At 41.5% G+C, this 27,280-nt stretch overlaps 1 protein-coding gene and 1 long non-coding RNA gene across 2 annotated transcripts in view; one reads left to right on the top strand and one right to left on the bottom strand.

Annotated features, from left to right (window-relative positions):
• The first annotated feature begins 224 nt into the window (after positions 1 to 224).
• The window catches only part of zswim6 (zinc finger, SWIM-type containing 6), a 42,456-nt gene continuing 15,400 nt past the window's right edge, over positions 225 to 27,280 (top strand). Inside the window, exons 1-2 of the mRNA XM_034896076.1 lie at positions 225 to 651; positions 26,259 to 26,615. Coding sequence (XP_034751967.1) covers positions 225 to 651; positions 26,259 to 26,615 — 784 coding nt within the window. The remainder of the gene's footprint in view (positions 652 to 26,258; positions 26,616 to 27,280) is intronic.
• Positions 11,126 to 21,119, bottom strand: LOC117959219. Its single transcript, XR_004659898.1, has 3 exons — positions 21,016 to 21,119; positions 13,867 to 13,869; positions 11,126 to 11,139 (listed from the first exon to the last, which is right to left on the bottom strand). It is a non-coding gene; the product is annotated as an uncharacterized LOC117959219 (long non-coding RNA).

Here is a 27,280-nt window from a genome sequence, read left to right on the forward strand (position 1 = left end):
TTTTTTTTTTTTTTTAGCACGGAGCTAACCGGACAGACCCCGCCTTCTCTTAATTTGTCAACAAAGGGGTTTGACAAGCTCGGAGAAGCCCTGCCCCCATGTTTCCATAAAAGGATGATTTGGCCATACACGGCCAACAACCAAGCCGTGGGTAACCTCTTCCCTTCCCCATACCGTTCATATGGTGCGTTGACTTCCTCCGTCGCCGTTAAAGCGGAGCTATCATGGCGGAGCGCGTGCAGCAGCCCCCAGCCAAGCGGCTCTGCTGTAGACCGGGGTACGGTGCAGCATGTCGCCAAGGCCAGCGGGCCGCGGGGGCGCAGTGTGGCGGCTCCGGTGCCACCCAGGGCGAATCGAGCAAAACCCAGAACCCGGAGACTCTCCTGGACATCGCGGCGAGGAAAGTCGCGGAGAAGTGGCCGTTTCAAAGGGTAGAGGAGCGTTTCGAGCGGATCCCGGAACCCGTTCAGAGACGGATCGTTTACTGGTCTTTCCCCAGGAGCGAACGGGAAATCTGCATGTACTCGTCGTTCAACACCGGCGGGGAGGAGGTCGGAAGTAGCGGGGAGAGCAGCGACGAAACGCGGCTGCCTTTCCGACGGGGCATCGCTCTGCTGGAGAGCGGCTGCGTGGACAACGTACTGCAAGTCGGTGAGTGGTGCATATATCATTTTATAAGTAAAAATATAACCCTAGCTGACAATTAATCACCAAGAAAACAACACCAAGACCCATTTCAATGTTTTAACGTGTGGATATCAAGTAATATAGATAGATAAAGTGACCGGGTTTGACAACAAAGGGTGAAGCGGTCAGGCGAGAGCCCACAATGGGGCTTTAAATCTGCTGTGTGCATGAATGGGAATGTGTGACAGGGGCATTTAAATCCTGTTTTGCTCGAGGGCTGTTTGAATGTGAAATGTAGGGTACAAAGCCTCAAAATCCTCCTAATTGCGTTGCAAATCAAGCTGTGGCTTTCACAAAAGAGGAATCCCCACAATTTCACATTTAAACGCCACCAAACTTCATTGAGAAACTTCCACAGAATAAAGGATAAATCTGCTGCTGCTTTTCAGACGCGTTAATAAATTAGGCAAATGTGAGATTCAACCATGTCAATGTGAGACAAAAAAGTACGATTTCTTTTTTAATTTTTTTTAAAGCTGTGGGGTCAAGTCATGAGACTGACCAGCTACTTTAGAATCAGAAATCACATAAAAGTGCTTTGTGTATCCTTAATTTCAGAAATAAATATGGATTTAATTGAAGTGATGGAATTTTAAAAGTATTAAAGCTCTTTTTTTAAGTTAAGATCACTATTTTAGGTAAGTTTTGCTGTTCAGAAACAGCCTGACCTTCTTTTTTTTTTTTTGAATCATTCTTAAATGATTACATAAAAGTATTGAGTAATAAAGGAAGTGCTCAGGGCTGGGTTGGGTGTCAACTGACACACATTACATTTGAATGAGTTGTTCTCTGTGTGTGTGTGTGTGTGTGTGTGTGTGTGTGTGGCACAGTTCAGATGCTTGTGTATACATGTTGTGTCTTTGTCAGCTTGCATATTTCTCTGATCAGCAGATACACTGTGCAGCGGATACATGGGAAGTACTGAGTTGGACAGCAGTCAATATTCAGTCTCACGTTGTCCTGTACGAATGTCTCTCTGGCATGTTATTGCTGGAATGTTTTAGCAGATTAGCCATTACATAAGTAGATGTGCTCTCTTTCCAAGTGGCAAAAATGAGTACCAGTCAGCGTATGTCAGCTTGTTTAAACCCCGCTGAAAGGAGGTTTCTTCCCCCGTGTGTGAGACAGGAACAGACACCTGTGCTGAACTGACAGCTGCATGTGCAAGCCAACTTCACTCCTCCAACAACACAAATCAGTGACTTTGTACCATTACGTGTAATGTCATTTGGTTGTATTTTTAATGATAAACTATTTTAATGTGCTTAGGCCCTCTTTGAGATTTTAATCACCCAGCACACATATCAAATGCCCTGCATTCTTGTTGTGAGTTTGGCACTTTGTTCCTATTTTCATGTTCATTTGTGTCTTTCAAGCTTCCTGTCGCCTCCAAAAGGAAGGCAAACAAAAGCGTCTTTTCACTCCCTTGTTAAGTAGAAGAGATTTGGAAAGGAGGAAGCGTATTGAGCACAACGCTTCTTTTTAAATGGGCCATGATTCACACCAGTTAGCAGCCAATTGGTTCGGGGTTGTGTCTTTGTGTGTATCTGTAATCGACCGCAGAGAGAGAGAGAGAGAGAGAGAGCTTTGGCTGCGGCATGCATGATGTTGAGTTGAAGGGCTAGTTTTCAGTTTTCAGCCTGATATGATTACGTGGTCAGCCTGGGGTCTTTGATTGTGTCTGTCACCTGGGAGTCCACCAGAGTCGGGACACCGTCCCTGAGAGCGTCGAGGACTGTAATCCCATTACTCTGCATGGTTAATTTGTATTGTAATGCAATCTGAACACTTCAGTTGCTGCATGACACGTCCCTCTTCCCCCCCACTTTTAAATGCATGTGGGCTTTGTGAAGCGCAGCAGGGAATACACACACACACACACACACACACACACACACCAGCTTCTGTCCTGCCAAAATAAGAGGCCTATATATTCCCAAATATTGGGAAATGTTTCTCTAGAGAAGAAACCAAATCTGGGTTGTTATTCCAGTGAGTGAGGGGGGCTTGATCGGCATGCTTACAAAGAGCACTCTCTCTCACACACACACACACACACACACACAGGGAGGGTTTCTTTCTTGGCTGATTGCACCCCGGCCTGGAATTTGCTGGAAAAATAGAGCCAAGAAGTGATAAATAAAGGATGTGATCTCCTCACGTGTGGGCTGTACCACAGGAGGGAGGTTTTCTCGCAGCAGACCTTGAGGAAATGAATTGGCACACATTTGCCGTGGACCCCTCGTACCCCCACAACAAACCCTCAGCACAAAGATAATGGTAGCCATTTTTTTTTCTTACGAGAGCAAATACCGCAGCTTCTCAAGTTTAGACTTGAGGGCTACTCTATTCCCCGGTTGGAGCCAATATCATTGCTGGTGGTGATTTTATTGAGCTGCGAGGTGGACTACCAGCACCAAAGAAATAACTGAAGTGTGCTGCTTCTCCAAATCCACTCTAGGCTGAAGGCAATTTAATACCAAACAGTGGTAATATATATCTAGAGCTGAAATAAATAAGTTGACTGTTTTGACAAACAGTTAATTGTTTTTGAAGCAAAATGCCAATAATCTGATTGTTCTAGCTTCTCAAATGTAAGACTTTCCAGCTTTTCCTTATCTTTTGTTATAGAAAATTGTTTTTTTTTGTTTTTTTGACTGTTGGTCAGACAAAAAAATTGCAATTTTTATACCTGACATTGGGCTCAGTGACCGTTTTTCTTATGTTTTTATAAAACAAACAGTTAATGGAGAAGATAATCCTCAGATTTATCGATTATTAAATAATAATTCTGTGATTGTTTCCGCTTGTTAACATGCACCAACTTATAATTCAACAAACAAAACAGACAAAATGCAATTACAGTTTCAGCTATTGCTGCAGTACAGTACAATAATTTATTCATACCCGGTCATTAATTGCTGCTATGCTTGCCATCACCGATTTAATTACCTTAAACATTGAGTCTCTAATTGAAAGTAAGAAAAGGAAAAGTCATGGCTTTTGGGCATAACATGTAAAGACGTTTTACTGATGAATGCATGAAATGAGAGTGGAAATCGGCTGTTTTTAAGATTTAATTTCAATCACTACCACACCTTGGTCTAAAACAAACTGGCTCTTCACTTAACAAAGCTCAGGCAGCTTCTTATTGAGAGCACTTACACATCCTCCATTATCTCTTTTTAAACTCGCAGAGGAAGAGAAGCTGCTCTGGTGGTGTGAAGTCATTTCGCAGTTGAGTTTCATGCAGAGAAGCAGCTGAGAACATGAAAGCCTTCTGTCTAAATCGGTTTGCACTCGGGGTCAGAAAGCCCAAATATTTCCTGTGTGCAGAAACAGCGGTGCTCTACAACGGGTTGTATACGTTTCTGGATTCATTACAGAAAGAAATCAAACAAAAATGGAAAACAACTGTGCCTGAGGGATAAGGAAATGTCCAGCCATGATACAGCTTCAGCCTCCACAAACATAACAGGACTTTTCCCCAAATAAACCCACTATTTTAACTTTAAAAGCTCTCTCGAACCCAGCTGTTTATTGGGCCTAAGGCAAGAAGAGATGGGAATTATCACTCCATGTGTGTAATTCATAACAGGTGTCAGTTCTGATAGGAAACACAGTTGTTCAAAAAGCAGTTCAGGTACACAGACAAACTAATTCAATCACTAATTTGGCTAAAATTCTACGAGAGTTTATGAATCCAATAAATGACAAAGTAAAGGATGAAACATCTGTCTGGGCTACATGCAAAATAAAATAAGATTTGTCATGTAGTGAGATTAAAAAGTGGGTAGCAACAACAGCTAGCTAGATAGATAGAGATCTATTTAATTCTTTACCAAAGGCTACTATTAATAATAGAGGAAGTGAGCAAAGGTGTCCTCGTACTTTATCTACCTTAAAGGAATCAAGACTAAAGAGTCAACAGCGACGCTAAAAGCTTTCTAACATGCTATTGTTAAGCAGGTTTAATATTTTGTAATATAATATGTAATATTGTGTGTTGGTCCCTAAGTAAAGTATTGGACATAACGCTGATACTAGAGCTGAGTCATTTGGATTCATTAGCTGGGGGAAATCTGAATGTAATGGCAATCTATGATGCGGTTCTTGAGATATTTTAATCTGGATCTTGACTAGTGGATCAAGAAACATTGTCATCCCATTTGCTTTTCATAAGAAGACTTCCTGGATTTTCTCATCAAGACAAGATTCCAGTGATGTGGTCAATATAAGAGGATTAGCTTCTATTTCATGAACACTATTTTAAATCCAACCATGTTCCTTTTGATTGTGTCACTAAAAAGGTTCAACACAATTGGCACAATGGCACGTCTTAAGTAAAGCTCATTGTGGGACTGGCTCTAGTGGCTGGAATTCTGCACCCAGGCTGAATTTTGGGAAAGAGACTTCCGATACAGTATTAGGGACCACTAAGGTCTATATAAAGAGACTTCAGATCCAGTATTAGGGGACCACTAAGGTCTATATAAAAGAGACTTCAGATACAGTATTAGGGACCACTAAGGTCTATATAAAAGCATCCAAAGAGCACCATGTCAAGGGACCTTTTAACAACTGCAATCAGAGAAATGTGAACTTCTTTTCCTCCAAAAATGACTCAAACCAATTAATCGATTATCAAAATAGTTGACGATTAATTTATTAGATGACAACTAATCGATTCATCTTTACCGCTGTAGTTTATTATCAGTAGAGCAAAAGTCAAATATATACAATGCACGACATACAAACAGTCGGTAAGTGTCATGCAAATAAAAACCGGTCTACGGTGAGATGCAAATCCAAAACAAACACACGCCAAAAAGTAAACAGTTGAAGGTCAGGCTCATAAAGAATAAAAAAAAAAAAACAGTGCATAAAATACGAGCAGTGTTGTTCACCCTGGAACTCATCTTCTTTTCTCATAAGAAATGACTCAAACCGATTTTTTATTGATTTGTTAAAATAGTTGACAACTACTCGATTAATCTTCGCAGCTCCATCTTGGACATTGAAGGTTTCCTCATGAAACATGACGTGGTCTTTGCTCAGACACACACCGGTGCATGCTGAGGTATATGTTTGAGTTGAAGTATAGGCTTCAGCTACATGTTAAAGTATAGGCTGCAGTGTTTGTGTGTCCACTGACAATGCTTACCTGCACCCGCTTTGTCAAAACAACTTTAAACTGGAGGACGGGGGAAAAAATCAAGGACGTAAACTAACGTATACTAGTACATTTACCTGGGTGAGGTTGGTTTCTATCTACGGTGGGAAAACACGTGCCGTAATATGTTTGTTATCTGTGTTACCCAGTTATTAGGTCACATTTAAGGTGCTTGCACTCTACAGGAGGTCAAGTTCATACCTTTAGAGGCCCCTTTCTCTGCGTCTGATCTCATGGTCATGTGCTTCCTTCTGCAGCATCAGGTCAAAGGTCATTAAAACATCAATGCTATTGGTATGCAGTGTTTGTATTTGATGGGATAATGTTAATCTATCCCTCTTTCATCTTCTTTTTTACCCGCTCAGCCGGGAATTAAAGGACCTAAGATGAAACTAACGGTTATTTTAATTATCGATTGATTAATTGCTTGTTGGGTCAAAAAAAGCTCAGGAATTGGACATATTTGCCTGTTTTTTGTTGTTGTTGTTAACCAACAGTCCACAACCCCAAGATATTCAGTCTGCTCTTTGGAAGACAAAGAAAACCATCATGTATTCATATTTGAGAAATCCCAGCCTGTAATTATTTTGGGTTACAAAATGTCATCTAGCTTATTGCTCTGAAGTGTTTCTCTGGAAACGGAGAATGAGGTTTGGTTCATCTGTCCTAATTTATTGATCTAAAAGAGAGCTTTTCAAACTGTAAGGGAGCGACGACGGGCAAAAGATGCTGCATGAGTTGTCAAAATTTGCATCTAAAATGGGTCTTGTTCTTTGAGTCATAACTGCGACATATCTCCGATGTCCATCTCAAATACACGTCCATAAATCTGCTTAGAAATCCTAAAGAAAACACTCATTAGAACTCCAGAACCTGCATGGTTTTAAGTTTTCTTCAGTAGCGAAGGTATCTGGTGGTTGGGTGGTATCTAGTAAGAGCATGCATTTTCTGTCTGATAGAGATTTGTGTGTGTGACTGAGGGAGTGTGTGTGATTGTTTGCACAACCCTACCAATTAAAACTCAGCTGCCCCTGAAATGGTTATAACAGAGTATACATCAACATTACTGACATTTTATACACCGAAGTGCAGAATTTGAGACTCTGTGCTCAAGTCTGTCACAGTCCTGTTGCTTAGCAGACCGAGGGAGTGATGTGGACTGATAGTCGGTTATCACTGCCGTATGTGGATTCTTAGTCTACCAAGTGTCTGTTTCTGTGCTCAGATGTTGGGTTTGGTGCTGCTGGCAGCTCGGCAAACTGTCACCACACAGTGAAATATCACCGGGTCTCTGTGTTGCACTTGTGTCATCAGGGGAAAGCGACAGAGTCCAGTCGTAACTAGTCTTAACAACAACATCGATACGCAAGTATGCGGCTTTGCCGGCTCTGCTAACGAAGACACAAGGGCGCCGTTTTTGATTTTTTTTCACCCTAGGACCATGTTTTTAAAAAAGTGCGTTTACAGGATTGCGATGCAAAACATACGTTGACGTCCAAAAAAGCACTTCCCTGTGGATGGCCCCTTAATAGTTAACAACTAATCAATTCATCCTTGCAACTCTAGCCAAAACGTTGCCAGGTCTGCCCCAAAAGGAAAGCTCTAGGCTATATGCTGCTCCTAAAGACAATTGAGAAAAGACTGAACACAAATAGAAAATCATTTTCTGCAGATCTCAAACTGCAGGTAGTAAAAGATGCAGCCAAAAACGGTAATCGAGCAGCAGAGAGAAAGTTTGGAGTGAGTCAGAAACCTGTGAGGGTCTGAAAAGTGATAAGCTGAAAAGGCTGAAAGCAAGATGGCCAGAGCTGGAGAAACGGGTCCACAGATGGGTGCTTGGACAACGTGCTGCCAGGAGAGGCTTGTCAATGGTGCAGCTACGTCTCAACGCCATGGTAGTTGTTCTGTGTGCTATTGTGTACGTTAACATACCGGACACCTAAAGCAACTCCTAAGCATCTGAAAACGTGAAGCTCTTTAGCTGCTAAATGCTCCACAGTGTTTGCCAGCTAGTTGCTAACTGCGTCTAACTACAGTGTGTCTGTGTCTGACAGACCCCCCCCCCACCCCATGGTTTTATAAAAAATATTGATTATTGCCGCTTGAGCTAAATCCCTGATAATTTCATGTAGTTCATATCTGTACACTTGACTGCTTAACTCAGCACACTCTGCTGAATTAAAGTTGAGATAAGCACATCAAAGCACAATTTGTGTTATCTCTCTCACACACACACACACACACACACACACACACACACACACACACACACACACACACACTAATGCATACATGAGGCCTCAGGCCTTTTTGTGTACGTACTGATTACTGCCGGCTTGCTCTCTCATCTGCAATTTTATGAAGAATCAATGAATCGGCGCACACCTATTGAATGATGCAACGCTTTGTAAGTATGTTGAGGGAGACACACACACACACACACACACACACTCAACCTTGTAAGTTGTTGATCTGCATTAATGGGGTATGCATAGCAGGCTTCTGCTCTGCAAGATCAATTTTTATTGGAGCTACATCAGGCACGTAGTTTGCAACGAAAGCAAAACCTGACACTTTTGAGAAATGGTTTTACAATACACTGAGCATACTTGTATAAAATTACGGACCGAGGCGGTAGATGTTAATGTCCTGCGTTACCGAGTCGGCCTTCGTTATTCTGTGGCTGCTGGTTGAAGTTCTGGTGTTCTGCCCCGGTATTTTCCAGGTCAGTGTCAAACACCACGAGGAATCTAACTACTTTTTTTTAGTTTTTATTTCTGCCTCCACACGGGTAGTAGAAGCTTAATTATGGACTCATCCTGTTTGTAAACCCTTTTTCAGTGGGGAGTAAGACTTTAAAAAAATAAAGCTGGCGTTATTCTATATTTTTCTTTTTGTCAAATAATACCATGAAAAGACCAAAACCAACAAGGCTTTTTTCTATCCATCAAAACGAGTCTGACTTCTGAAGATGTGACTCTTTAAAAGAAAAAAAACATCTCGCAGATATGTATTTTGAACCTTTTTTTTAAAGGATAATAATATCTCAATTCAGATGTTTAGTGTAGTTTTTATCAAGCAAACAGGAGGAAATAGTGCATTTTTTGCGGGAGGATTTTCAGCAATTGCAACAGTGTGTTTCATTGATATGTTTGGGATACAACAATGGATCTTAATAGATAGATAGATAGATAGATAGATAGATAGATAGATAGATGTTTATTGATCCCAAGAAAAATGGGAAATTACGGTGTTACAGCAGCAAAATCAGTCACAAAGCACAAAATATAAATACAAATGAAATACTAGGAAAACTATACATACATATAATAATATTGGAACAAAATGGCACAGAGGAAGAAGATATCAGGCTAGTATCTGTGAGTAGGATCAATTTATTGTTGTTTTGGGATTTTGGGTGAAATACTGAATAGCAAACCTTATCCCATCAGGTTGGTCTGAAGGTCTATCTTGCTCCTAATCTCTCGCAACAGCTGCTTGAGACTGGTTTAGCACCCGTTCCACATCCAGCCAGGTCTCCCTGATCTGTATTCCTCTGCCGTATTCCTTCATCATTAACCTTCAACTCGAGGGAGAGGAGAGGCGGCGGAGCAGCGAGTCGGATGGAGGAGGGGAGGAACTAGTTTACCTCCGTCTGCTTGATAGATCTCGTTTTGTTCTCGTCTCACTTCTTCTGGAACACTAAATAATTTGGCTGCTAATGTAAACAACTCGGGATGCAACTTACCTTTCGTCATGTTTTAATGAATCTGCCAAAGATTAGTTTTATTCTTATTAAATGTCAGAAAATAGTGGCCCAAAGCCCAAAGTGACGTCTACAGATATCTGGTTTTGTCCAACTCAAAAAAGTCCCTTAAATCCCCAAATCCAAAATATTCAATAATATGGAACAGAAAATCAATCAGCATCTATTTTTAAAAATCAGTTAATAGTTTGTCTTTTTTTTGTTGCAAAAATGGTAAACATTGACTGACTCAAGTGCCTCAAATTAATTAAACATGACAGTTAATTTTCTTCCGTTATATATGATGGTAAATAGAATATCTTTAGGTTGGTTGAATAAATCAAGCAATTTAAACACATGATCCTGAGCTGAGATAAACTAGAATTTTTCACTACTTTCAAAGACAAATTACAGATCAAAGGCAAAGTTAGTTGCGACCCTATTAAGGTTTACTATCTCATATGATTTCTTTTAAAAAAGACAAAAAAAGGCTTGAAACCGTATATAAAATGATGCTAATTATTCGTCTTGGAAGGACTAATTTATCAATAGTTTCAGCCCTAGATGCACCTTTACCTCTCAAAGAAAACAGTGGCGTAGTCTCTTTTCTTCGGGGAGTTTCGGTTAACCCCACTCTGTCTCAGCAAGTCAAAGCCTGCAGCTGTGCTCGCCTCACGGGAACGCCGGGCCTCACGGGATGGTCTCCGAAGAGAAGCGCCCTTCGGACCTCTGCAGCTCTGAAAACAGAGCCCTGTAGTTAATAACAGGCAAAGTGTTTCGAGCATTTCAAATATATTGGCATTGCTCACGATTTTCTCGAGGTCATCCAGCGCCTAACTGCCTCTTCTTGATCTTTTTGAGTCTCGTACACTCACAAAGAGAGGTAATAAAAACAGCACTGGTGCAGACTGAATGAGAAGCTTTGGTCTTTGAGCGTGAATCAGTAGCTGCTTATGAGAAATGCTTACCTTTTTAATGGGAACTTAAAGGTGTCATCCATCAAAGGCCGTTGCGTTAAAGCTCACAGCCGGAGCATGTGTAATGAAGACTGATGGTCCTCCTCTTCTCTTCTTCTCCTCAGACTGCAGAAACGTTGAAGCAGTTAAAGTCTGTGTTTTGTTTGGGATTACCAAAAACAAGACATTTAAACATGCAGAATTTTTTTTTTGTTATTGGCTAATTTGATCAGTTTTACAGTGGTGATTATTAATATATACACACATGATCCCCCTTTTTAAGTTGTAGTTGTTTGATATTGGACATGATTGTCCAATATTTCTCTTTTTATAGCTCTGTTTTTGGTCTCCACCGGCTCCTGATAGAAATCTCTGACTCTTCAGCTGCTAAATGCTCCACTATGTTCACCATCTAGTCTCTGTATGTCTCTGTGTGTGCTGTTTATTGCTGAGCGGGTAGTGTACAGCAGCATTTTATCCTTGTTTTTTCCTGTGAAAATTGAGGCTTTGAGAGTGAACCAGAACGGTAAAATTGTGGGCCAGGCATAAAAACAATGAGTTGAATATCCCTTTTAAAGCTCTGTGAAAAACATAAAATAGCACCATGGGTTCTCCCAAATGTTTAAGGGTGTAAAGGGACAGATGTCTTTGTTCGTGGTACATAACACTTGATTGATTCCATGAATCGATTCAAACCGTGTAATTCTCATACGAATGATGTAAAATTGTTTGTATAGTTGATATATTGCCTCACACAAAAAAACCGGAGAATTCAAACTGAAGTTTGGCTTGAACCACGCATGCCCCCCTCCTGCATGTGAACCGGCCCTGCCAGTTAACGCTCCTGCCATCTGTTCCCAGGATCTATCCGTCTGTGCTTGTCAGGCCCGGGGAGAGAAATCCTCCTCGTGTTTGCTTAGACAAATGTACCCAGACTGTGTCACATAATGTTAACCTATTGACTGCTAACCGACACGGTCGTCACGGGACCCAAAACCACCTACTTCCTGCAATCTGCTTCGGCTTCACTTGGGGATCTCCTGTCTGGTTTCAGTTTATTATCCTGCCTCCTTGCACGCTACACCTTTTTGCTCCCAAGTCTGTATCTGTAATAAAGAGCAAGTGATCTCGTTCTCCTGGTCCAACTGTTGGAGGCGGGCCTTTCCCCAATCCTTCATCACAGCTCCCTGACTCACATACGCGTGGCTGCTTTTTGGGCATTGCCAGTCTTCGACAGGTGCAGCGTTTTGAAAGCTAGACAGGTAAAACCAGGTTTAAATGTGCATGTTGAAACCGTTCGATCGTGTTCGAACTGCTTTGATAATTTATGTGTTTACGTCACTTTTCAAGCAAAAATCCCAAAGTGTATCATTATCTAGTTTTGGTCTTTAGGCAAAAAAGACTTGACCCTCCCTTTTGCCATTATACATTTTTCTGACCCTCCAAACTGATGGTGAAAAAAAGGCTTTATCTTGTTCTTGTCTTATGTGATAATAAACTGAATATATTTGCAACAATTTTACATTATTGAAACAATTTCACCCTGGGCTTTAAGATATTGTGATGGATTTTATCTCATTTTCTGATATTTTGGTGGCCATATGACTCCCAAAATCCAAAGTCCTTTAAGCTGCATATTACAAAATATACAAAAACCCAAAAGGCTTTAGCTTCTCTTTAGTCCCTCTTTAAGTCTTCTGTGATTGGATGCTTCTTACAAAAAAGAAGTAGTTAACTTCTCCTGTGATCTTTTGATGTTTTGATGTCTTGTGCTTTTACATTTTTTCTTCAAAATCTCGATCCAAGCTGTAGAAAAGCTTTGATTGTAAGTCACATGACAATATATATTGGAAGAACATTATTGAACCACTACTACTACTACTACTACTTATGATACTAATGATAATAATAAATGTGTTTACTTTGCAACTCTAATAAACCTCTGTGCCTTTATAAATGCCCTCGTCTTTCAAACTCAGTGCCACGGTTGATAACAAGGGTTTTCTTGCAAATATTTGAAGTCTCCAACTAGAGATGTTCCGATATCAGGATCAACATCGCCTTTGATACGGCCTAAAGCGCTGGTATCGGGAAGTACTGGAGTTTATGCACCGATCTGATACCACATAATAAAGCAACACAATGAAAATTTACGTTGCAGTAGTTAATTTGATTTCTTTTCCTTTTATATCTGACTGTCAAAGTGGATAAAAGAAAGTTCTGTGGTTAACATAGTTGTTCAAACATAATAAAATATATGAAACACTGGTTTTGGATCAGTACTCCTATCGGCCGATACTCAAGTTCAGGTATCAAAATTGGTATTGGGAAGCAGCACATGGTATCGGACCATCCCGATCTCAAACGTGACAAATGACGACATCTTCAGGAGTTATTAACTCAGACGTCCCCTCCTCCAGATCCACAGGAGACTTTATGTAATAGAGTAGTTTTCTCCAAGAACAAACTAGCCTGCATGTGTAAAATCAACGGAGTGCTCCTTTTAATGGAGAAAATAATTGGCAGAGGATTCGATAATGAAGATAATCGCTGTTGCAACCCGTGTGGAAATTACTTTAATAATCTGTTGCTTTAAAAAACAAAAACAGTCACTCTTCAAAACTCACATGCACGCTCGCACGCTCACAGACACACAAGCTCCCACAAGCCCTGGCAAACTCATCCGGTGTGTTTGTGGGGTATGCCTGGCATGCATCTACAAGTTGAGTCATTGTTTTCATCTGTGAAAGACGAGTAATGTCGGTCCATGTGATGGAAACGGGATGGACTTGAAAATCGTATCGACTCTGGGCTTTAATGCAGCTCCCAGCAGGGAAGGGCGGTGGTGGGTGAAGGAGGACGATCAGACGAGTGTGTGCAGCTGCATGCGGTCTTAAAATGAGGGGAGAAGAAAACGCTGCATTCAAAGTCCTACTAATGTAAAAGCATTATCAGCAGCATACCGTACTTAAAGCACATCAAAAGTAAAAGTACTTTGGCTGAAACAGTATCTGAGTCTGATTCTGACTTTATTAGATATTAATCGTCAATGTAAGAGCAGCATGTAACAGTTGTAGCTGCTCCAGCTGGAGCTTCTTCTACTGCTTTGTATACAGTAAGACACTTTAGGCCAGAAGTTCCCAACCCCAAAGGCCAATAAGATGAATCTGAAGGGTTGGGGGAAGATTAATGGGAGAGAAAAAGTACTGATACAAGAATCTTTTGGGGACTTTTTTTGTGATCATTGCTGTTTTTGGGAAATATTTGAGAGTTTTACCTTGTTGGGCATCGGACAGTAGGTTTACAACCTTCACGAAATGTCACTATTATTATTATTAATCTTTAGATATATTTTCTTGATTAGCCTTATTAGTTTTAATCCATAAAACGTACAAAAACAACATGAATCGAGCTGAACAAGCTGACGTCATTTAACGTTATTGTCCGACCAACCAAAACTATTTAACTTACTATAATGTAAGACAAAAGAACACTGAACCTGGAAATATCCCATTTGTTGGGATTTTTGTTTAAAAAAATAAATAATTAAGTGATTTTTTTTTTTATCACTTGACTATATTTTAGCTCTAATCCAAAGTAGCTTGTAATTAAATCTGTAAAATAATACATGTGGCTGATTAAAAAGTACAATATTAGCCTCTAAAGTCTAGTGTAGTAGAAGTATATGGTAGCATAAATAAAGGTGTACTCAAGCAAAGTACCCCACAGTTTTGTTTAATCTACTTTTTTTTTTAATTCTCCATCCACTGACAGGTATCATTTGCATTCATCAGCAGAGTGAGGAAGCAAGATTAATATCTGTAAGTGTGAGCAGTCAGCTGGTATAATCATAACTGTGTGTGTGTGTGTGTGTGTGTGTGAGAGAGAGACGGAGGATGGATAGAAACTGCGAGGTGACATGACGAATCACACGGCAGCTGAACAGGAAGGCAGCTCCAGCTGGTAAATGAGATGCGGTGAGGTAAAAAGAGCTGCTCGGTTGTAGGTGCTCGGACAGGAAGAGACCAGATAACGCGTGGCAGATGACACAGAGAAAGAGTGCAGATTGATTAGCAGCGATGACCGTTTATCTCGCTGGCCAGTAACTCTTCCCTTTTCTTGAAATGTTGAGCAACTTATATCGTCAGTTTCGCCCAAATAGAAAAGGGGGTTGAGGGTGTGTGATTCTGGTTTGATGCCCTGCCATGATACGGCGCGGCCTGCTTCCTGTTTTGACAGCGAGGGGCCCCTCCTCCTCCTCCGTGACGACGTAGGAAAGTATTCTTTCCTCTTACAGACATTACGTTGACAGTTAAACCGTTTCTCTCACCGGGCTGCGGACAAAGACAAGCCCAGGCTATGTGGTTGAGCTAGTTGTTCAACACACACATGCACACACATGCACACACACATGCACACACATGCTTCATTTGATTTCTCAAATGACTCCTTCTTCTAAGCTGCTTTAAACCTACCTGGAGTTGTTGTCATAGCAGCAAGTCCTTTAAAGAAATCCTGCAAGTGTGGACTTCTTCACAGTTAGTGGATCATGGTTAGAGCTGTAGCAATTTAATTGATTTTTAAAGAAAAGTATTGAGCTTTATTTCATAATCCATCGGTGAAATACAATTTTAAACACGACATGCCAAAGATTTGATGATTCACGCTCCTCAAATGTGAGGATGCGCTGCCACTACACAGCTGAGAGATGGGTTTCTTTCCCTGGACACGGAGGTTGGCCGATCATCTGTTTTGTGAGCTGTGTGATTTGAGTGAAGTGGAAAATGAGTCCCATTTTCTTTTTGTACTTTCCAAATTATTGTGATTTAGGAGAGTTAATGTTCCATGAAATTGCTCGAAAAAGGTCTGAAATATGCCGGTGTGCAGAGGAGAAAACATTGAAATGTCGAGTTAAGTTGGCCAACTTTGTCTCAAAGGCCTGTAAAAGAAAGCAAGTTGAAGTATTTAGTTAATACTGCTTCTGATTTGTCCTGCACAAAATATCAAATGTTTCTCTACGTGATAACAACTTTTGGTTTGGCCTGAGCTCTAATTTAATACAACGCAACAACATGAAGGAAGTGAACCCTTCTTCTTCTGACTTTATGACCTCTCTGGTCTCACTTTTTATAAATGTATGCATGCAAATTTAGTGTGATAATATGGAGCTATGTCATGCACCAACTTACTGGAAAGGGTTGACCCAGTAACACCTGGGAAGTCTTGTTTTTATGCTACAGGCGTCGCGTGGGGCTTTTGCATGACGTGAAGAAATAGGAAAACATTTAGATATCTTTAGTTTTCGTGACTAGGTGTGACGATGGTCTGATATGAATTCAATGTTTAACCGTCTGCCATCCTCCCTACGTGCTGCTTCAACTGCACACACTGCCATATTAACCACACACACAAACACACACACACAGACACATATTGTCATGTTACCTCGCAGTTTCTATCCATCCTGTCACCACCACCACCACACATACACAATGCGTCTTACTATCTTTGTGGGGACCCCCCATTGACATAATGCATTCCCTCGCTAGCCCCTTACCCTAACCTTAACCATCACAACTAAATGCCTAACCTCAACCCTCACCCTAGATTTAACCTAATTCTAACCCTAATCCTAAAACCAAGTCTTAACCCTTAAACAGCCCTTTAAAGTTGTGGCAGCAATTTGGTCCCACAAAGCTGTCTGGACCCCACAAGTATACTGTATTCCTAGTTTTTGGACCCCATGAATGTAGTTAAATGAGAACACACACACACACACACACACACACACACGCACACACTCTGGTGCATTCTGTGCTCTTAAGGAAGCAACTGCTGTCAGTTGGCCAAAGGTCAAACCTCGGTTACTATTTAGTCTCTGCGCTGTAGGCTACGCTAACATTTATAGCTTGACACCTCCTTCACATGTAATGGCGTTACAAGATAGAAAGATACAGGAAACAAGTTGTGAACACAACATTGACATGTCTAAAGTTTTATACATCGAGCAGTTACATTTTAATATGCTCATTCATTTTGGAGTTGTGTTTACGTCCACCTGATGAATGTAAGTCTAATATTTGTTGTCTTTTTGGCTCCTTTTTTGGACTGTACCAACTCCTGAAGGAAATATGTCTCTTTAGCAGCTAAATGCTCCGCTGTGTTCACCAGCTACTGTCTAGCTGTGTCTGTCTGCTCTTTGCTACTGAGCAGGTAGAGTAAACTGTGGTTTTAACACCACTTTATTTGTGTATTTGTTTAACCTTACTTTAGTATTTAAATTGGATGCTGCTTTATATTTCTACACCATTTTTAAAGTAAACATTGCACTTTTTACACACCTTTTTATGTCACAGCTTTAGTTGCTATGCAGAGGGGAGGCTTTTATCTCAGCAGATAGCGAGCGCTGATCCAGAGGAGGGAAACGGGGGCATTAAAGGAAAAACTGAATGCAGAAACAGCTGGAGTTGCACCACCAACGTTCAGGTTGCTTTGAGTTGGCTCCACTCAGAGACCCCACGTCTCCCAGTGCATTTGTTCCCACAGAGTTCACAGATTGGGCCTCTCCCATCGGCCTTTCGTTGGCCTGCCCCACTCATGTGCTGCCTGTTCCCACATCGAGCTCTTCCTAGTTATTTTTGTCAGAATCTTTTTTGATGCGATCAAAGACGTGATGTAAATAATTTAGAGGATTGAGAATACTTTCATCTTCTTTATTTTTTTTCATTCAGCTCCTGTAGATGCTACCAGAGATCTCAAAGGCACTCAACACAATATATAAACTTCAATTAATCGATTGTAGCTATTTAAAGGAGCATTATAGGAAAATGTTGCCTTATTGCCAAGAGTTAGATTAGACCATTAAGACAACTCCTATGTCTGTACAGTAAATATAAAACAGGAAGTCACCACACCCGGCCAAGGAATAATCCGGCACATAATCCCTCAAAAAAACATAAATAAACATTTTTTTTGGGGGGGTGGGGGGTTTCAAACAAGCAAGGTATAACATGTTAATTAGTCAGCTTTAGAGGTACTGGTTGATTCGTTTCCAGCCTTCATGCTAAGCTAAGCTAACTGGCTTTCATATTTAATATAAAAACAAGACATTGGTATTAATACTCTCATCAAACTCTGCAAGAAATGTCAAACTTCTCTCTTCAAAGTACGTGATTCAGAGGATGTTCACGCGCTCGCAATGTAATGACCGTTGATCAGATCAACATGTAAGCAAAGACTAAAAGCTTTTTATTAGATTGTATTTGCGTCTTCATGGGATTCCTGTGCTCATTAGCAGCAGCAGCGCCGTGAGGATCTCTGTGGAGGCCGAGCGGGTCTCTGGAGTGGGAACAAATGCATTTGGAGAGGAGAGGCACTGGCCGGCCCGCTGAAGGTCCTCCGAGGCTAAACAAATGACTTTCACCGAGCACGTTGGGAACAGACAGCACTCAAACAAATGCTATTAAAAGGGAGGAAAAAACAGGGAGGGAAAAATCTCGTCTCCCGTCCTGTTTTTAGATCTTGTTGTGAAGCCTCTGATGGCCGTTATTTATCTTAGCAAAGACTCGTCGCTGTAAATATGCTGGAGCGATTGCGTGTTTGCGTGATCCTCCACGGAGGAGCCGCCTCCACCAGGGAGCTGAATGTCAACTGGTGGTTGTTTTCAGAGTTATTAATACTTTTACTCGAGTACTGAACTTAAGGAAAAATTTGAGGTACTTTTGACTTTTTCCATTTGTTTCTTCTAGTCCACTACATCTTGAAACCTGTTTTTTATTTTTTATTGATTCGAGTCATTTTGTCTGATTCCAGCTTCTTAAACGTGAATATTTTCTGGTTTCTTCTCTCCTCTGTGGCAGTAACCTGAATATCTTTTGAGTTGTGGACAAAACAAGACATTTGAAGACATCATCTTGGACTTAGGGAAACATATTTTTACTTTTTTATTTTATAGACCTAACAACTAATTGATTAATTGAGAAAATAATCGACAGATTAACTCACAATTAAGATAATGGTTTGTTGCAGCCCTCATTTGAAACAGGGCTCGGAAATATATCAGTATTGTATCCATATTGTGATATGAGACTAGATATCGTCTTAGATGTTGGCTATTGTAATACTGATAAACCGGGCAAGTTTTGACCAAAAACCTTGATATTAATAACAATTTTGTAATGTTGACTATTGGTGCTTTCACAAAATATTAACAGAATGAGATTTTTGATAAATAATCATCAATAATGTGGATATAATGACCAAGTGAGTAAAGGCAAATTATAGAACAGTTACACCAGTCTGGTAAGTTCAAAAAATGACATCAATTTACTGTAATGCAGCCTTTATAACCAGGAAAAGACTAGACTTAGCCATATTATGACATTACAATATCCAAAATCTAAGACGATATCTAGTCTTATATCACGATATTGATATATTTATATATTGCCCGGCTCTATGCTGAATTGTATTTTGATATCGAGGTATGTGCTCAAATATATCGTAAATTTAGATTTCCGGCCCAGCCTTAAGTTGAAGACATTAAGTTGAGTTGTGGGAAATTATACCAAGCGTTTCTCCCTTTTTTTTAGACATTTTACGGACCCAAAAATGCATAAAATAATCAGGAAAATAATCAGCAGATGAATCGATTAATAAATAAATACATTTATGATCCAGTCCTAGACGAGGGAAACGTCTCTGAGTGCTTTGGTGGTTGTTTCAGTGATTGAGTCATGCGCTGCCACCACTATCTGCTCTGATAAAAGCCACTGAGAGGTGGTTGCGCTGTTAAAAGGTCCGTCTTTCTTCCTCTCTGCTCTCAAAGACACATCCACTCCTTCTTTGAGTGCGGTGGCGCTTTTCAAAGAGTTTCTAGTTTTCTCCCCGAGCTCGCTGGAGGCCAGACGCGCCGGTGAAATGGACGTTTGAAGACATCGGTTTGTTGAGGAGTCATCTTCTTGTCTGTGTGACGAGAGCGTTTGCAATGTCTCACGTGTTGTGAAGGGTGCCTCTCGTTTGTCTGACCGAGCTGAGGAATTTCAGTCCGCTCGGCCGAGGAGGACTCCTTCCTCCATGTTGTATTTCAGTGCAGTTTGTTATTTCTACAGATCTGTTTCAGAAGCAGCAGATTGGATCGCAGTGAAGGAGCAGATGACTGGCTAAATTCCTGTCTAAAATGATTAGTGCCAAGCGTATTTATGGACACACACACACACACACACACACACACACACACACACACACACACACACTAAGGTATCAGGAGGGCATTGATATGTATGTACAGTATGCTCATACTGTGAGGAGTTTTTGGCAATCGCCTAAGAGGGACCCAGATTGACCCACACACACTTAAACCCCCCCCCCCCCCCCCCCCCCCTTTTCCATTTCCTTGTTAGCTGCTGGCTATGAACCCAGTTGACCAAAGCTTGACATGCTCTGCTGAGCCTAGCTTTGGCTGCTAACAGTTAGCAAATAGTCAGTCAGTTGGCTTTCCTCTTTTCTTTTTTACATATTTGGTATCAGTTCCAATGGCGCTGGCATGATCCAATCAATGGGCAGACCACCATTTCAGCCTGATTCTCTTTTTAAAAGGTAATTTTGTTTTGTTTTTTCAATCCTTTTTTTACATTAATTTCCCTTTTGGAGCCGTTTCATGTTAAACAAAAAGGATTTTACTCTTTAACAAACACGTCTGTCTCTGTAGGGATCCTTATCATAATGTTGTCAAACACTCTCAATAATAATCTGAGCCCGTCAGTGCCTATAACAGCAAAATATCTGGTTAGGGGCTGATCGGTTGCAGCATTCTTGCTCAATAATGGACCTTAAATGGAAGATTTTTGTTCACTTAGACACCAGTGCATGGGAAAATAGGGTCCATGTTGAAAAAAATAAATGAAATTACCCTTTAATATTTCCTCTGTAAGCATTACCGAAATCAGTTAGCACTAGCACAGCAGCCGCATCACCATAAACTGTTAAAGGTGTATGCTGATGTGGAACCGGTTGTTTTAAGTACAGATGGTAATCAGCTCACCGTGACTAGTGATTGGTTGTTTACTTCTCCTTCCTGCAGCCCCAGAGGCGCCTCTGCATCTCCACGGATGACAGATTAGGTTCCCCATTGTCACCAGAAGTACACACACAAACCACACCTGGGCTGAGAGCCTCTCACTAAAGGTTCACAGTCGGGCCGTCGTCAGGCAGAAACGCAGGTCTTCCCATTCATCTTGAATTGGGCTAGTGCATGTGTTTTGGTAGGGGGGGGGGTCTTATAAGACTTGTGAGTCCGTTTTGGGACCATAGAGTAAACCAGAAATATCACTGCCCCCATCGCTGCTACAAGAACTACAGCTGACCGTTTCCTGGTCAGACATGTTGACATCTATAAACAAACAATAATAGTCAAATATGAAGTCTCCTTGTACTACATTTGGGGGGGGGGGTACACAACAGGACGTCACACAAAATGGTCCGTTTCAGTGACACCCCCCCGCCCACCACCCTGCAGAAAATCACCGGATTGCTTTTTCTGGTCTGAACGGGCCCTCACGCCTGACTGGCCAGCTTTGGGGGCTGAGCTGCCTGAATGGCTGACTGGTGTGTGAAGGAGGCAGGGGGGTGAGGGGGGGTTGGCGGGGTAGGGTCTGGCTCTGGTGTGCTGAGAGTTAAATGAAGGCTTTGGCCACATAGCTGAGAAGGACCCCCTGCAGCCACAGCTTTAGTGGGCGATGTTGCACACAGCCCGTCTGAAGGTCTCCTCAGGCTGAGCTCTGTAGGGAGCTGAGATACTGCTCTTTCACACTTGTTTTTCCCCTCCTTACTTAATCCTATAGAGACGGCTTAAGTCGACTACCTCGGGCTTAATTGGGAGTGAAGTGTTAAACCTTTGTTTCCAGGCGAGTGTATTCAGAGTAATCTGCAGGTCTTGAAAAGTCAAAAAAAAAAAAAAAGAGCATAGAAAGTAGTTTCTTCACCAAATTTCCAGCTTCATATTTAGAGGATAGACGTGAGATTGGCTTCAATAAATACAATAAAATTGGTTTTGAATTGAATTGTTAGCCTAAAAAAATAGGAATCAAATCGTGAAATTGTCTGAATCGTACATCCCTACTAATTATTTTATCAGGGATTATCGTTATGAACTACTGGGACGTACTTACCTTGCACGTCAGCTGGATTCTCACGAGAATCCCCGGATCACATATCACACGAAAATCCATCTTGTCAGGCTTTTCAACATAAAAGCGTTTGTGACCAAACCAGTCAGCGTCCAAATATGGCGGACGTGATTGACAGATGGTTCATCCAATCACCTGCTCCTTTCCAAACAGTTTGCAACAACTGCTTCTAAGATGGTTCAGGGTAACAAACCATCTGGCCCGGCTGCTTACCTAGTAAATAAATGTGGTTTTCCATCATACTGTGTCATACGTTGGTCTAGGGCTGCACCTAACGATTATTTTCATTATATAACCGTGGCTTAGTTTCCAGATTAATCGGTCAGTTGTTTGGTCAATAAAGGTTTATCGGTGTTTTAAGCCCCCAACGTCTATTTCCAGGCAGTGCTGCCTGAAGGCAAAAGGATTAGGCAATGGTTAGTGTTAGGGTTAAGGTTGGGGTTAGGGTAGAACGCAGTGCCCTGGATGGTAAGAGTTAGGGTCAGGGTTGGGGTTAGGTACCTTGGGTTAGGGTTAGGGTTGGGGTTAGGGTAGAACGCAGTGCCCTGGATGGTAAGAGTTAGAGTTAGAGTCAGGGTTGGGGTTAGGTACCTTGGGTTAGGGTTAGGGTTAGGGTTGGGGTTAGGGTAGAACGCAGTGCCCTGGATGGTAAGAGTTAGAGTCAGGGTTGGGGTTAGGGTTAGGGTAGAACGCAGTGCCCTGGATGGTAAGAGTTAGAGTTAGGGTCAGGGTTGGGGTTAGGTACCTTGAAGTCAACTGTTGCAGATGTTGGAAGAAGACGTTGGAGGGCTTAAAACACCATTGAGCTCTATAAAATGTCAGAAAATTAGGTAAATGTGGACCAGTGTTTCCCAAAGCCCAAGATGGTGTCTTCATAATGTCTTGTTTTGTCTGAAAGAAATTCAGTTTGCTGTCACAGAGGAGGGAAGAAAGTAACATATTCACAATTTAGGAACTACAATCAGAGAACATTTGTTTGTTTTTTCTCTTAAAAAATGACTCAAACCGATTTAAATCTATGATCGAAATACTTGCCAATTTAATTTAACAGTTGACAACTAATTGATTAATCCAATAACCTTTGCTGCTCTACGTTGAACAGTATGATTGATAAATGGGAATAAACGTGCATTCTGTGTGGTATTAAAAAAGTCTTTTAAAAAGTTTCTCCATATAACTCGGTGAACTTTGCAGACTCACTAGTGTTCTGCCGTTGGAAGTGCAGGAGTTAAGTTTGGTTGCTATGCGGTGCACAGAGCTGTATTATGCAAGCTGTGAAGCACAGACACAGAGAGAGGAAGTGCATTACAGAATGCTGAGCTCAGGGCTTTGGCCCGCCGCCAAGCTTACACTCCTGCATGCACACACACAAACACACACTTACACACAGTCACACACACTCAGCTGAGGGCATACCAATTTTTCCAGCAGCGCAGCGGCCCTCCTCCTCGAGTCACTCTCTCTCTCTTTCTGTGACGTCAGTAGTTCAGCTGTGGGCCAGGCTTGACTGGGGCCGGGCCGACGGAAAGCACCATGCTTTTTTCTGTGTGTTAAAAAGACAGGATGTGGATTTTGTGTGAAGTGTGATTCAGTGTGTTTGTGTATCTGCTCTAGAGCCCGACCGATGTATTTCTGCGGGCCGATATTTGGCATTTATATCGCTATCGGCATTTATAATGGCCGATTTAATATAGACATTCATTCATCAGAATCATATTTAAAAAGTAAAATAAAAACGGACGGTCAGCCATGGTATGAGTGTTGACGTTGCATAGTCTGTCCACCAGAGGATGCTCTACAACTCTCACTGTGTTTTTGTTCAAAGGAATTTAAGTTTCATATCTTAAGTTTGTATTTTTATACATTTTAATTATCAGAACTTATATGTTCCTCTGTTGTGTTGTGACAATGAAACAAATTATTATCATATTATTTTAGTGAGAACTCATGAATAAATACACACTATACATTATACTACAAATAACTAATGTTAGGGAAATCTGTTTGTTTTTGTAAGTGTTTCTGGATTTTTTTCCAAATATCTATCGGCCGATATATCGGATTTTTAAATAACCAAATATTTGTATCGGTATCGGCCTTAAAAGCCTTTATCTGTCGGGCTGTGATCTGCTCAGCACCTGTAAGAACTGACACTTTGGTTTTTTTTCTTTCCTGTATTTCTATACAAGTTTCACTCTCAGATTATTGTCTTGTCTCTTTTTGTTTTTGCTCAGCTCTGCATCACCCGACCTCTGCAGACACACACCTACTCTGTTTCATCATCTTCCATCCGGTGTGTGTGTGTGTGTGTGTGTGTGTGTGTGTGTGTGTGTGTGTGTGTGTGTGTGTGTGTGTGTGTGTGTGTGTGTGTGTGTGTGTGTGTGTGTGTGTGTGTGTGTGTGTGTGTGTGTGTGTGTGTGTGTGTGTGTGTGTGTGTGTGTGTGTGTGTGAACATTTGAGCAAAGTGGAAATCAAACCTCATAGCTAATGTTCCAGGGTGAACAACACTGCTAGTCTTTTGTGCATTTTCTTTTCTTTTTTTTTATTCTTTATGAGCCCGACCTTCAACTGTTTACTTTTTGGCGTGTGTTTGTTTTGGATTTGCATCTCACCGTAGACCGGTTTTTATTTGCATGACACTTACCGACCCAGTTTATATTTTGGGCGTTGTACAAATTGGACTTTCGCACCTTACTGATAATCAACTAAAGCTGCAAAGACTAATCATTTAGACATCCTATAATCAATTAATTGCCAACTATGTGTTCTTAAATGTGAATATGTTCTAGTTTCTTCACTCCTCAGTAACAGTAGAACTGAATATCTTTTGAGTTGTGGACAAAACAAGACAATCGCTTCGGGAAACACCGATCAACATTTCCCCCAATTTTGAGACATTTTGTAGACCAAACAACTAATCGATTAATCATGAAAAATTAATGAAAGATGAACCGATTATGGAAATAATCCTCAGTTGCCCGACTACTCTTGATCATTTACAATGACACTAATTTGTTCTGCAGTGCTTCTTGATAAAGTCTTATCTTATCTTACATATCGAGTTGTTTTTCAGACTTACATAACGTCCATAACCCTTCCCTTACAGTGAAACTATAACAGTACAGACATTCAGTAGATGTACGCACACAGATGATAAACTCTTACTGTTTGGCTCTGACCGTGGTTCTGACACCAGCTGGTATCACTGGCAAGACACTAACCCAGTCACACTTTCACACAATCACATTGTCTACTTCTTGTCATTACAGAATTATTTTGCTCATGAAGTGTATAGTTTGGGTGCTTAATCGTCTCATGTCCGTCTGTCGGGTCTCATCCGGTTTGTCCCACAGCATTTAAATCGAGTGTAGCTCCCACGTGCAGCTACTGTGTTTTCCAGTGTGTTGGTCTTGGGTTTTTGTAAAGATGGAAAATAATCCTCCTCTTCCAATCAGAAAGCATCAGGGTTTATTTTCCTGATACCTGAGCTTCAAGAAATCTGAGTTCCTGAAGCGCAAGGTCAAATCCACTTTGACATCTGGGACTCGGTCTATGTTTACATCCCCCCAAACACACAATGAGACCTATAGGTTTCAGCTTGTGAGAGGGTTACTGTATGTATGTATATGTAGGCGTTGTGGAACGGAAATGAAAAGGAAATGAGAATATTTTGAAGAAATTTACACTTGCCTCCTTGTCCTTTCACTCAAATCTCTCTCTCTCCTTCTCTCCTTTTCACTTTTTTGTCACCCTGTCAGCGCTTTCCTGACAGGATCAAAGTTAGGCTGAACCACACTGATAGGGAGTCTCTGCGTTGATGGCAGGCAGAGCGTAGTTTATATGTGTAAGTGCCCTTTTTATTTTGGGGCATTTAAAGCAGCACTTCCACATAATATTAATGGATCACATGTTTATTGTTTGTAAAAGGCGTCACTCGTATTATCAGCCAAATATGCAGTTCTTTTTAGCTCCACGGAGCCTTTTATTTCATTTCATTAATTTATTTATAATGACAACACACATTAATCAACATTTCTGTAAATGTTCCAGTGTTAGCCAGCCGGCTGATTTCCAACTGTAGTCCTTTGGCCAGATGTTGTGAAACCAGAGCAACTTTTAATTCATTGTTTTGGTTTTGATTCACTCTCTTCACTCTAAAAACGTACCACCCACTGTCCAGCACAGAAAGACAGATGGACACAGTTAGCACCTATCTGGTGAACACAGGAGTTTAGCAGCTTGGTAGAGACCAAAGCGTAGCTCCAAGAGAGCTGATTTTGGCCAGGTGGCAAAACAAGACAAAAAAAAGAGCCATATCGAATTAGAGTGACATGCCAGTGTTGGGTTCACAGCTTGTTCCATCGGCCCCTGGTCTTTTAAAAACATTAGTCTCTTTAGGTTTAAAGTAAGCTTTCTGTCTTATTTTGTATGACTCATACGTAAACAACACAGCGTCCTTACTCATCACATGCAGATGATTAACTGTAAATCCGTTGTCTGTTTCTCTGCAGGGTTTCACCTCAGCGGCACAGTGAGGGAACCTGCCACATCCTCCGAGCCCGAGCTGCTCTGCAACGTGAGCGTCAGCTTCGACCGGTGCAAAATCACCGCGGTGACGTGCGGCTGCGGCAACAAGGACATCTTCTACTGTGCCCACGTCGTGGCGCTCTCGCTGTACCGAGTACGGAAGCCCGAGCAGGTCAAGCTGCGTCTGCCCATCTCAGAGACTCTATTCCAAATGAACAGAGATCAGCTGCAGAAGTTTGTTCAGTACTTGATCACCGTGCATCACACCGAGGTGCTGCCGACGGCACAAAAACTGGCCGACGAGATCCTGTCGCAGAACTCTGAGATCAACCAGGTTCACGGTGAGTGGAGCGGCTGGATTAATGCTGCTTGTTTGGGATTTTAGTGGAAGAACCGGATAGCCTCCCCCCTTTTTAACATGCACGCACACACACACACACACACACACACACACACACACACACACACACACACACACACACACAAGCCTAATGCAGCTACTGTGCGTGTGTTAGAGGTCCTAGCATGGACATCCTAGTGGATGTCCATCTGGAGGCCGACGTCCTCCAGATGGACATCCACTGAGACGACTCAAGAAAAATAAGCTGTTTAGGGAGAACAGGAGGAAAACCCTTTGATCGCTCACACACGCACACATACACACACACACACACACACACACACACACACACACACTTAAATCAGGTCAAGTATGGCTTGGAAGTGGAAAGTTGAAAGAATGTGTTTTGGGCGTCACAGAAACATAAGTAACACAGTGTGTAGAATATATCTTGAAAACAAAAACAAAAGATTATTGGCGGGTGTGACACGATAGAGCAGCGACCAAGCAGATTAGTGTTTACATTCAACACAGCGGCCACCGAAGACAGCAACACGTTAATGCAGCTGTCGCTTCCATGTCACCCAGATTAGGGGACCACTAAGGTCTACATAAAAGAGACTTCAGATACAGTATTAGGGACCACTAAGGTCTACATAAAAGAGA

Source organism: Etheostoma cragini, chromosome 16 (genome assembly GCF_013103735.1).
Source record: "Etheostoma cragini isolate CJK2018 chromosome 16, CSU_Ecrag_1.0, whole genome shotgun sequence".
In the NCBI taxonomy this organism is placed as follows: Eukaryota; Metazoa; Chordata; class Actinopteri; order Perciformes; family Percidae; genus Etheostoma; species Etheostoma cragini.